Source organism: Rhinolophus sinicus, chromosome 2 (assembly GCF_057876585.1).
Source record: "Rhinolophus sinicus isolate RSI-liver-muscle chromosome 2, RSI-T2T, whole genome shotgun sequence".
NCBI classification, from domain to species: domain Eukaryota; kingdom Metazoa; phylum Chordata; class Mammalia; order Chiroptera; family Rhinolophidae; genus Rhinolophus; species Rhinolophus sinicus.
Genome location: NC_142502.1, coordinates 71,956,343 through 71,969,381, shown reverse-complemented (window position 1 = coordinate 71,969,381; position 13,039 = coordinate 71,956,343). Strand labels below are relative to the sequence as shown.

Genomic DNA, 13,039 nt, shown 5'->3' with positions numbered 1-13,039 from the left:
AATTAAAATATTGTGTAGTTAAAAATCATGGTCTAAAATGAAAATGCTATTTCCCACTCAAATCTTTTTTAAAAATTTCTGTAATTTTCAAAAAGTGAAAACACATAGGTCTCAAATTTAGCTAATAGAATTAAAGCAGCTTCTCTGTTTTCTTCCCTTAAGAAAGCATAAATTTAAAAGAGTGAAATCCAGAAATGTCCTTATTGTAGATGTAATTCAAAATGCTTGTGTCTTTGTTTCCTCACAACAAAATAAGAGCACTAGAGATCATCTCTAACGTCCCTTGTGGGGCTAATATTTTGTTTTACTACAATACCTTCTCTCATCTTGAGTGTGCAGACCTCTAAATTCCTAGAGTTACCTTCTCTTAATCCTAGCATTTTGTAATCCCCATAATAATAATAGCTTTTCAGAATTAGCATTTGGTAAAAATATATGTGGAAAAAGGGTCCATACATAGAAGAAACAATGTTTTGGTTGGACCATTACATTTCATTATTATATTTAAATTAGCAAACTGGTAATCCATGCAGCATATACATACTAATGATATTAATCAGATTATGTTATTAAAAAGTATCTCAAAAATACTTGACAATGTCAAATAGAATTTATTCTACTTTAATAATAAATGATGGTGTTTATTTTATAAACTTTATTTAAAGAAATACAATTAAGCTCAAGTTATTTTGTTTTATATATGAAGGCATATTTCATCTTGTTTCTAGAGATTTTGAGAAAATATCTATATGATAGTGGCCCTATTAATTGAAATTTAATAATCATATTTATTAAATCTATGTTTGCTTATTACCTGTTCTCCCCAAATCTACAAACAATACACAAAACTGCGAGAAATAAAAAAACAATGTTTGTTTTAAGCCATTAAATTTTGTGATGACTCATTACACAGCAAAACTGATGCATATGGAATCAGCAAAGAAAAATTATTTAGGGATTAATGCCATTATTTGTATTTTTTTTAAAGGCAGACCTCCCAAGTCTCTTTCTTTTTTTCATCATTTAGTACAATAAAACGTCACAAATTTTATTGAAGTTACAAAGTCAGTGAGCAAATCTTATCCCATCTCCTACTTTGTCTTCACTTCATCTCAGACTAAGACCCAATTATAGGTCAGTTGAGGCCTCTAAAGAGACCTAAGCAAAATTACGTATAATTCTGTAATAATTTTTCTGATATTAGTAACTTGTACAATATATATCAGGCAGATTGAGACCAAATGCCATAGTTAAATACCACCTCTATTAGCAAACTCAAAATAGCAAAGCACTTAAACTTGGGGCCTTCTAATGTGCAGACATTTAATAATATAGTTTCCTTTTTATCTATTTGGAAGAAGCAAAATTACGTCTAAGCCTGAATCAACATATATTCCTGGGGACAATGAATTTTTATAGATTTTTAACATTAAAAATTTACCAAAAGCACTTAATGACATTTTCTTCTATATGTTTCTGTCAAGTGTTATCTTGATGTTTTTTCCTTAAGAAGCTTCAGGTAACCTATTAAATACATTATTTGTTATTATGATATATTACAAAGTGATGTGGCTTATCAATTCATTCTTTTGTTACACTAGCTATTAGATAACTTCCATAGATAGGAAGTTTAACATATTATCTATTCCTAATTACACTTTCACACTTGACTTTGGAACTCACTAACTGTCCACCCTCCTTGGGTGGTATACCAAAACCACTGGCCAGCCAGATGACTTGAGATCCACAAGACAGGATCTGGGGAGAAATTTGCATGAGACTGTCTCCTGAGCGCTAGAGTGGGGCAACCTGGCAACAAATTGGAATTCTGATTCCCCTCAGGAGAGCTCCTTGGCTGTGGAGTAGGAAAGATGTACTGCTTGGAAAGCCAATGCCTTCCTCCCAAGCAATGCATATGTTTATGCTCTGCCAAACTCTCTGCAAGGGAACACTTGAGCTCTGAATTTTAAAAACCTACTCTAGTAAATGAGACCAGATCACTTTAATAGATAGCCTCTACGTTCACACACCAAAGACAAAACATAGCAGAAGTTCAATGTATAGCAGGACTTTGCACCAGCAAAGGAGGACTGCTTCATCCACAAAAAACTGCACACCAAGTTACAGAAAACATTTCCTCTTGGATTTTGCATGAATTTGGCTGACTTGTGGCCTGCTTCCCATGTCCCATGGCTCCCTACTCTCCAGGGACTCTGTCTGGAGAGTACGGCACCAGCTTAGAGCTGTGCTGTTCTTCCTGTCCACCAGCTATGAAAACCCAGCTTTAAATTTGCTGCCCGTAGAGTAATTTATCCACCTGCAAAAATGTTCTACATTCTACATACCTTTTAGATGTCAGAGCGCCTAGATAATGTTTACTTTTAGGGTTCTCATTTTAATAAACTGCTTCAGCATTTAGTCCTGTTATTATCACATTCAGAAGTTAATGAGAGCTCTGATAAAACATCTGTTTTAAATAGGAAGTCCAATAAACTTCCTCTGTTGACTTGGACTTGTATTCCTTCTTTTGGATTTAGTTCAGCTAATTAAAAATACTTCCGCTAATCAGTTCTGTCATTTGTTTCAGGAAACTTTTGAACCAGATGATATAAATTCTCTTGGGATTTCTCAACCACCTAAAAGTTTATTTGCTTCCTTCCAAAACATTTCCCACTCCATCATCAGCCCAAATCATCCCCTTACCTCCCCAGGTTGCAGGAGTTAATAACCACAGTTATGACTAGTCATTTCCTTTTCAGGCAAGCTAATCCTTTCTCTCACATAGATTACTATTTCCCATATAAAAGCAAGTTAGAACTAGTTCTTTCACATATAACATTATATATATATATATATATATATATATATATATATATATATATATATATATATGTATATATATGTGTGTGTGTGTGTGTCTGTATATATATATACACATATATAATATATTTTATGTTATACACACACACACACACACACACACACTATATTTTAAAAAAAGTAAATGGTGGAAAATAGGTAAGTAGTTGAGCCAAGCACGCTCAGGTTCTACTTTTCTGAACACAGATGCTAAATGCCTAGGTTGATCTAAGTCTATGACTGGTCACAAAATAGCATGGAAAATAACATTATGTGTGAAAATTGAGAAGAACATTGTACTTTTTAGTAAGAACAGCAATATTCATCAAAGTATTGTTAGAATCTTGACACATAATTTCTATGTAGATACATCAACATCTCAAAATCCTTTGACATTATTATTTTGGCCTAATGAATGTGGGTGTTTTAGTCTATGTATGAATACATACTTTGCTCATTTGAAGTAGTTTCATATAAAATAATGAATAATGTACTGGGAGAAACTGAAGACCTGGCTTCATCATTAATGAGATGGTTAGACATCTCTAAGCCTTGAGGTTTTTCTTGTTTTGTTTTTGTTTTCATCTTTAATAATAGAGATAATTATCTTCTAAAGTCTGGTTCATCTCTAACCAGCCCTTGACTTTGCAATGCTGTCCATCACACATTAGCACAAACAGAGAGGCCAAAACTACTTTTACCAGAAAAGCAAATAATCATTAGCTCTTAGGAAAAGCACTGTGGCAGAATCCTTTAAGTTGCTTGCTAAACAATAGTGAAACATATCATATTATGACTATAAGAAGGAATGCCAGAATCATAAAAGATTATACACAACTAAATGCTAAACCAAACCAAGTTAGGATGATTTGCCAAAGGTTACACAGCCTTACTCAGATCTCCTGGTTTTCAGTCCTATCTCAGGTATCTAGTCCATTGTTCAGCAATCCACATTTTCTGGATGTTCACCTTGATATATATTCTAAATCTTACATTCTGTTTATTGGTGTAGTTGGGCCCTTTAAAATGAGAGTCTCTGTGACCTATTTTAGAGGGTCCTTCATGAATCCGAAGAGCATGACAAATCACCCCAAGCTTTCTCTTTCCTGAAGTATCATCCATGCTCCTCGGGGGAAGTCAGAGAGGGTGAGGAAAGAGTCACTCATAATTCATTCAAATATGTTTATACTTCACAGAAACCTCTTGGGCCCCCTTAGTTCTCCACACATGTGAGGTCTTCAGAGGTGAAAACTCCTGAGTCCCGGATTCCTGGCTATTTTGCATCCATTACCTGCCATGTTGCCTCTGGAAGGAAATAGAAGTAATTTACACTATCCAGAATGGCAGTATTTGGATTTCCTCTAATTCCACAATCTCTTTATCTCCATGTTCTCACACATGATTTGTCAGCACCCTCCACATAATTCTCACAGGCTTGCATTGCAGACAAAGGGAAGAAAGAACACCTCTTTCTTCCCCAACTTCCAGCCATCCTTCAACTGCTCGTGCCAAGTTTTGTTTTGTTTTGTTTTGTTTTTTATAGCAATGGACAAGCTTATATCCCAGGATAGGTTCTGAAATAATGGTTTGTGTTCCTAGTGGCAGCAATGTTTTTAAAAGAGACTTTGAATAGGGCAGGACACAACCACCAGAAGCAAAAGTAGGAGAAAGGGCAATCCAGGGAGAAGGAACAAGTTGATCAAGTCAAGGAAAGGTGGCCTGGTCTGCTATGCAAATCCTTCTGTGCTCCTGGGGTGGGGGGCCGGGTGGGGGGAGTAGGAGTCCAGATGAGGGAAAGGGAAGGATGCTCAGAAAAGTGGGGAGGTAGGGAGCCAGATCATAGAGAGCCTTGAGTGCCATACCAAGGAGTTGGCATTGTACACTGTAGGTAATGAGGAACCTCTCAAGGGTTTTCAAATAGAAGAGTGGTATGATCAACTTGCACTTTGGAAAACAAAATGGAAAATGAATCAGAGGGTTTTAAGGCTGGACGTTATGAGATCAGTTAGGAGTGTACTAGAGAAATCCAGATGAGAAGAAATTAAAACCTCAACTCAGGCAGTGGTAGAAGAAACAGAGATGTCAGTTCAGCTGCTAGAGGTGTTAGAGGGTTATGAGAATTGTTGAATGCGTCTACTTGACGGGTGAGGGAGAAAGGGGAGCCTAAAATGGCTACCAGGCTTCTAGCTCAAGTGGTTTGGGTACATCAAGACAACCCTGCGAAGGTGGAGAATAATAAAAGAAGAAGCCTTAGAAGAGGGATGGAGAAGGTGCTGAGAATGGCTTTTAGACAAAGTAAGTTGGAGATAGCAGTTTGGTAGTCACCAGCATTTGGGTGATAACTAAAACCATGCGAGTGCATAAAATAACCAGAATGAGCCCGTAGTGTTGAAAAATAGCTTTTGATAGAATGAAGTGATAGAACACTTAAGATGTAGGCATAAAATAAGGAGCCAGCAAGAGAAATAGGCAGAGCAGTCAGAGAAGCCAAAGGAAAGCCAAAGGAAATGAGAAGGTTTGGTCACAGAGGGAGAAAGGCTTAACCTCACTCTACTTTCATTCTTACCAGAGATTGGATTTGAAGTTCATTTTTTGAAAAAAACTGACCTAAGAAGTTCTGGGACTAGGTACAAGAATGGGCAACATAGACTGAATACAGGGGAGTGAAAAGTTGACACGCTGAACTATAAGATTCTCCATCTCACTCCCCCTGATCTATTCCCAAAATACAGATAGCTTGCCTCAGGGAGGTTACTGAAGGATTTTTCTTCTGCAGAATGTACTGGAAGATATACTTCCAGATGATAGATGGATGGATGGATGGATGGATGGATGGATGGATGGATGGACAGATGGATGGCTAGATAGATAGATAAAGACAGACTGTTAAGCAAAAGAAGTAGAGATTACAAAAAAAAAAAAATCCAGGAAACCAAGGATTCAACATAGGCAAAAAGAGAACAGGATAACAACTGTGCAGCAGGCCTAGAAGACAAGTAGTCCAGACTCAGTAGGGAAACATAGGGCTGAACTAAGAAGGCCTCCGAGGGAAAATATGAAGTATTTGGAAAAATTACTGGTAGGTGTTTGGCAGATCTATTGGAGCATATGGAAAAAATAAAGATAGATACATAGAAAACCAAGCAGATAAAAAATTGAAGCAATTATTCTTTAGAAGGGGAAAAGCGGTAATAAGAAGGCAACAAAATCAAAGTATACTACTTTGCTCAGCCAGGAACAATATACACTATAAACATAAATATGTAACCACGCAAATGCTGACAGCTTATTTACACACGCAAAAATATGTGTGATGTAATCATGTTGGAAGGATGGGGAAAAGGAAAGAGGGGACATGTGAAAGGACTAAACCATCAAAACAGTAATGGGAAGACAAAAAATCATATCTAAAATTGATAAATAAAAAGTCAGAGTACAAGTATATTATTTAGAAATATGAAGATAAATACCAGAAGAAACAGTTAAAAGTTAAAAGTTAAAAGTTAGAAATTATTTTCTCCAGGCAGCAAACTTGAGGGAAAAGGGGGGTGAGGTATGGAACAGATGTTTTCGTTGTCTTGTAGCATTGGCTTTTATTTTAACTATGTATACAAATTACTTTAACAAGAATAAAAGGTAGTTGAAGAATAAATGGAAAGGATGGAAGTGGAGGCAGAAAAGTTTGAGTGTTCTGTCAATGGTTTAACTGGGCAGGAAGAAGATGGGGCAGTACCTACAGAGAACGGCACAGTTGAAGGAAGAATTGTACTAAAATGGAAGAGGCCAGAGGATATGTATATCATGTGTGGAGGTAACAGGTGAAAAGAAGTTGAAAGAGCAAAGGACGAGGAGAAAACCAATGAGGAGACCTGGGTGAGGAGGTAGGAGGTAAACACTAAACCTCATTAGGGTTGGGGAAATTTTGGAACCATACATTCCCGTTTACTGGGAAACACTCTCTGTGCTCACCTTGTTACCTCTTCCTCTCTCTCTCTCTGCCTTCCAACCTCCCATATAAATGTGTTCTTTCTATCTGATATCCCTGGGATTTTCCCAATCAGGAAAGTCTCATTCTTTCCCCAGTATTCTGATTCTATGAGAGAATGAGAAATTCAAAACTCTGTACATTTTACATTCTTGGGCATGTCTTCATTTCCCTGAAATTATACTCTTCCCACAGTACACATCAAAGTACACTATTTCTTCACTCTCTTCTTGAAGATATTCAGGTAAGACATCTGGGAACACTGTACCCTCAATGAATATATTAAAATCTCTAGAGAGCCAAATTGTCACCCATTAACTTGTCCTCACTAAAAATCTGATAAAAATGCCAGTAGAAACTGAATGACACTGTTTAAGCAGGTGACCTAGACAGGAGGGTCATTTTCAAGAAATGATAAATATCTATAGGGCCATGCCCCATACAGGATCGTTTCTGGTAACATGTGTGCTACATGGCCACCATCATAGCGTGCTGAAATGGTAGGCACACGAAAATTATTCTCAAATGGGGAAGACAAGGGCGTCCTCTGCAGTTGTGCAGACTGTGCCCTGCACGTCACATCCCCTGCGAGTGCCATGACATCGAAACTGGTGGAAATGGCAACCCCCTTTGCTCCCCAGGGTGGGCTCTGAGCAGCAGCTATACACAGCAGCTCTGGTAAGACCCTTTTTATTTTACTACACAATACTATATTTCAGGACAGGGAAAAGACTGACCTTTTAATCCCATTCACTCTTATAATAGCACATTAAACTGCATCTTAAAAACATTATACTCACAAATGGAAGCTGGAATTGGAGTGGATTTAATCCCCCCACCTCTTATTCCCAGTGGATTTCATTTCTAATACGTACTTTAGAAAAAAGCTATCCAATAAATGTAGAGTTCATTCTAAAATTACAAAGAAAAACTGCCATGGTGGTTGCTCTTCATCATTTCTGTAAAGTGAATATGTGTTGTTCTGCCAAGTTTTCTTAGCAGTTGTACTTTGTAGGTGGCTCTGTTCCAAGACAGATGTATAAACATCCTGTACATGTAGTTAAGCCTTTCGGAGCACTCTCCCTGCGGATGGTATGGATTTCCAGGCAGAGATGACGTAAGCATGGTGTGAGCAGGTAAAAGTAAAAGCAGCAACAGTGACAATGAGATTATGACAGAAGTCACTGAAAAATGGCAGGTGAAATCAAAAGGAATGCACTGTGTCATACTTTTGACACCTTCATTTACTTAAATCCAGTATGCTATGGTACAGTAACACTAAATACCTAAATGCCAGAGATTGTCCTTGTTTTTGAAAGGGAAGGATGTCCACTTTATAAAAGGAGGAAAATTTCCTTAAGAAAAAAAAAATACAAGCCAGTATTAGAAATCACAAGATCTCTCATTTAAACTTGTTCAAAATCATATTTCATAAAGTCTTTATTCTCAGTCTCTCTCTTATTCTACCTTGAATTCCTATTATTATGGCATGTCTACCATGGTTGCTCAACATTTTTTAATATATAGTCTGAGAACTGATGAGCTGTAGGCAACAGAGATCTGATTAAAGCAAATGTGAATACTGTGAGCCATCTACCCCCATCATGTCCAATTGAAGTCCAAGGTCTCAAGGGATAGGAAATCCAGTGTAGAGAGAAATTAGAAGAGTCTCTTTATCATGAAGCATGCTGAGTCATGGGCTAAAAACTAATCCTACACAGTTTTCTTTATATCTACTTTTTCCTAAATCTCAAGAGCAGAGACTATACAAATAATTTTGGAACCCTCATAATTCAGAAGTGGAAAAATAACAACCTGTAATTTTTACAGTTATCCTATTTTTGTAAAGTTCACCAAAACTGACTCAAAAATTTTGACAAAGGTGCTTCCTCCATAAGTCCTCGTGTGCTAAGCTACAGGTTATCAGCCTTGAGCTCATCTGCTGTTATTTGACTACGAAGCAGTGTCCGCTTGAACAATGTTAATCTTCACAAAGACACCTGGCATTCTGCACTCACAGCTGCATGCCGATCAAAACATGCTGAAAATTAATGAAAATGATACAAACACAAGTAAAACTAACAGGAATGATGCTCCACATCACACACGCGCGCGCGCACACGAAATCATGAACCAGTTTTATATTTGCAAGTAAAGTCGACAGTTAACTGAGGAAAATATTTGAATTCAATTAAACTATGCATGATGTCTTTTTTTTTTCTTGGCATTAAGTTATCAGAATTTACTTTCTGCTCTTTCCTATCCATTATAACCTCTGTTGAGCTATCAAGAGACATTTGGCAGCTCTTTTCAAATTGCTCCACAATTTAAATCAATGGCATACTTAAATTGAGCATGAGTCTGACATTAATGGTTCTAAAATTATTGTCTATGAAATCCTGGGAATGTTTTGGAAATGGCCAAAACCTCTGCAATACACACAGACACACACAAATAAGTAAAACTCTGTTTTTAGGATTCCATATTTCATTTCCATTTTATTTCACATTCACATTATTTCCTGAAATCATCTCAGAGGCTTTTGTTTTTGTAAAACTTTAGAGGTCCAAGCCCGATCATAGCTAGGAGATGTTTCTTCCAGTACATAAAGCAAATTCGGGATTTGATAGAAGCAAATGACAGTAGTTAAACTATTTCCTATTTCATAATAGAATTTTTGAAAAATCAATTATTGTGGAACAAGGCCTAGTAAATTTGATTTACAATTAGGAAATATGAGAGCCAGCTTTGGAGAGGATGTGATCCAGCTCTTCTATCTTATTGACAAAGAAACTGGGGTTCAGATGAGTTAACTGATGGGTCCACTTTCTAGAAGCAAAACTGAGACTGGAAGTCGGCTACCTCAAGCCCAGCACCCTCAACCAAGCACACAGCAAACAGTAGTTTTGCTAGTCAGTTCTGTTCCCCCACATCAAAACAAATTCACAAAATAAGAAAGACACATGGCTATTAGTACATTATTTTATAAACAAGATACTTAAAACTTCAATTAGTACAGGTAAAGAATTGGCACGAAAAAACGAAGGTTTGTTTTCACTAGAGCAGTAGCATCTGCACAACATACCCCCTCAGCCACTGCCCTTAGCCCTTCCCCCCTCCAAGAGAGGTAGCGCTGCCGGCTGCAGATTTCTTCAGCTCTATTTTCATAGACTGAGTCTCAGCTCGAGGCTCGAGTTTGGTCAGATTTCCTGCTCCTGGGGCTGCCACTACTGGCTTTCCTGCTTTCATACCTTTTGACATAGGAATGCGGGTGGGTGTAGGCCGCTGGGATGACCCGTCTTGTCCTGACTGTAAGAGAAAAATACAGAAACACAAGGGAAATGGTGGTGAGTTTCCTCCTGGATAAGCCATCAATCTGAGAGTTAGGACTCGTGCCACACAGGAGCAGCCACAGGCGACCCCTCCCCAGATAAAATTACTATTAGAAACTTGAAGTCTTCTTGGTAGCTGCTCCATTCTAATTGCTTCCCTTTCTCCTCTCCTGAAACACCTATTCCAAACTGCCGTCTCTTCTCAAGCCCCTAATCTACCTCCTCCTCTACCCTTACTGAAGATGACCTTACCTCCTATTTCACAGAGAAAATACAAGCCACCTTGCATAAACTCAGGCCATTTTATTGTACCCCAAATTATCTCTACTTTCTTTACATGAAGCCATTCTCCTTCCACATCCTAAGGATGCCAGTCTCTTCTGTTTTTTTTTTTTTTTTTAAAAGATTTTATTGGGGAAGGGGAACAGGACTTTATTGGGGAACAGTGTGTACTTCCAGGCCTTTTTTCCAAGTCAAGTTGTTGTCCTTTCAATCTTACTTCTGTTTTCATTGTCACTGATGACCACACCCTCCTTGAAGTGCTCCGCAAACTCTCTTGCTGGGATTTCTTCCTTGAGTCTCACCCATTCACATCCTGTCTCTGATGACTCCTTTTCAATCTCTTGCTGGCTTCTTGTTCTAGCTTGCTTGCCTTCTAAATATGGGTAATCCCATATTCCATTCTCAGCCCTCTTTTGATTTTTCTCTTTCACCCTGAGAATCACCTCAGTTATCACCCCATGTGTTGATGAGTCGCGGGACCGCAAACCTTCAATGCTCTCCTTAAATACAGATCCTGATTTCCAACTACTTGCAAGACATTTTCAGTGTCCCTCAGGCATCTCAAATATAACATCCCCAAAACTTACTTATCTTCTCCCCCAAACACTAGTCCCCCTATGTTTCTCATCTTATCCATCCTTACAGCCAAGCCAGAAACCTGAGAGCCACCCTCCATACTCAATTTGTCACAAAATCTTTGATTCTGTCTTCAGTATACCTCTGCCCTCATTTCCCTACACCATCTCTAGCCTAGAAAAATGCAACAGTATCCCTGTCCTCAGCCTCTGTCCCCTCCAATGTACCCTTTAAACTGTTTTATAGACATATCTTTCTAAAACGTAAATAATGTAATGTTTTTTAAATCATTACCCTTTTGATGGCGCCCTTTGGATACTCTATGAGGTTAAATGTCAATATCACAATAAGACATGTGTCTCTTTTCAATACCTGGCCCCCATTTTGCCTCTCCAGTTTGTCTCCATGCCCAGCTGCTGCAGCACAGGGAGCCTGCTCGCCCTTCCCCAAATGTGCCAACCTCCTTCACATGGTCATATCTTTGCACACGCTGCTCTCTCTACATACTCCTTCCCCTTTCCTTCTCAAAAATCTCTCATTATCTGGGAAAACCTCCTCCTCTGTGAAGACTTCTCTGGTGGTTCATATGTACATACCTTTACCATGCAACCACTAAGTAGGTTCCAATCCTGAGTCTCCTAGTTAGCTGAGAACTTCTAAAGGTCTTCTTTGCGGTCATCACCTAACCCAGTGCCTAAAGAGTAGCTGACACTCAATAAATGTTGAACGAATAAATGTGCAAAATGAACTAGCCTCATTATTCAATTTCTCAGAGGGGTGTCCCAAACTTTTTGTTGTCCTAGATTTTATGGGATTTGATATATCTGATGTAGGTGGGCCATGATTCAGACCTTAGAAATTTTAACTGTTTTGAAATCCTATTTGTGTATGGGGTTTAATCCGTAGTCAAAACTGTTGACAGAAGGTAAAGCTATGTTGATCTGCCCCTTACAATGGTAATAAGGTGTTCCAGCAAAAAAAGCTACTCTAAATTACAACAACTTATACCTCCTCTGTCTTCTTATAGAAATTGAAGTTCTTGCTCTCTGTTGCCTAAAAAGCAATATTGAACCATTTGAGAAGGGTGCGCAATTCTGAGTGCTATTTGGCTCTCAGAGAGCCGATAATGAAAAGTCTTACTGGCAAAGCGGTTAGTAATTCACACTTTTTGAGTCTATGTTTGAACTCAGAGAATTAAAAGTAAATTATATTGAAGATATGGGAAAATAAGCCATAGGTTCTATACTTACATAATAAGCTTCCTGTCTTTCTTAAGAGATTCCAATATATGCTGCAGAATTTGTTCAGAGTCTAGGAATCATAATTTCTAGTCTATTAGTTTAAATTAATACCTAAATAGTACATGATTCTCTATAATTTCAATTACTAATCTGTCTTCAATAACTGACGACAATCACTGGAAGTGTTTCGAAAAATAGAATTTATTTTTAAGCTCCGGATTTTATACTTGGGACAGCTTTTTTACAGTCATTCATTTAGCCTTCCACCTGGTTACCAAATATTTATCAAGCACTTGCTCTTTGCAAGATACTATTAATAAAAAATAATGTTTAGACATATAAACTACTTTCTTTTTACTTTTAAAACATAAAATCCTTTAATTTCATTTTTGGAAAAATATGGCTATGGCCACACATGATCACATATTGAATATTTTAGGTTATAGAAATATAACCCAGGGGCAGTTTTACTTTTTATTGCATATTGACCATTTCTCCCCACTCTCCATTTTTAAAAGTATTTTAAACATAAAAATCAAATTTTGAACATTATCACTACATGCTGACATTACAAAGAGGCCATCTTTACAAGTATTTTTGGGGTCTCCATAACTTACATGACAAAAATTTTCCCTGAAAATTAGTTCAATTTATTAAAACATTAGGCCACTTTTTGTTTTCATTTCTTGGTGTAACTAATCCTCTAAGAAACTTCTGCTAGTGGGTTCACGTAGAGCAAGAGGCGTGTGCTTTTTGTTTTATTT

The 13,039-nt window shown here is 37.5% G+C and overlaps 1 protein-coding gene across 6 annotated transcripts in view; it reads right to left on the bottom strand.

Moving 5' to 3' along the window:
- The window catches only part of FILIP1 (filamin A interacting protein 1), a 228,872-nt gene that overhangs the window by 2,294 nt on the left and 213,539 nt on the right, over positions 1 to 13,039 (bottom strand). For 3 of the 6 annotated variants that reach the window (XM_074333211.2, XM_019729602.3, XM_088795599.1), the window contains one exon: positions 9,323 to 10,153. In XM_074333211.2, coding sequence (XP_074189312.2) covers positions 9,947 to 10,153 — 207 coding nt within the window. In that variant the 3' untranslated portion in view covers positions 9,323 to 9,946. Of the gene's footprint in view, positions 1 to 9,322; positions 10,154 to 13,039 lie in introns of those variants that run through there. The other 3 variants (XM_074333214.2, XM_019729604.3, XM_074333213.2) reach the window with 2 other exon arrangements.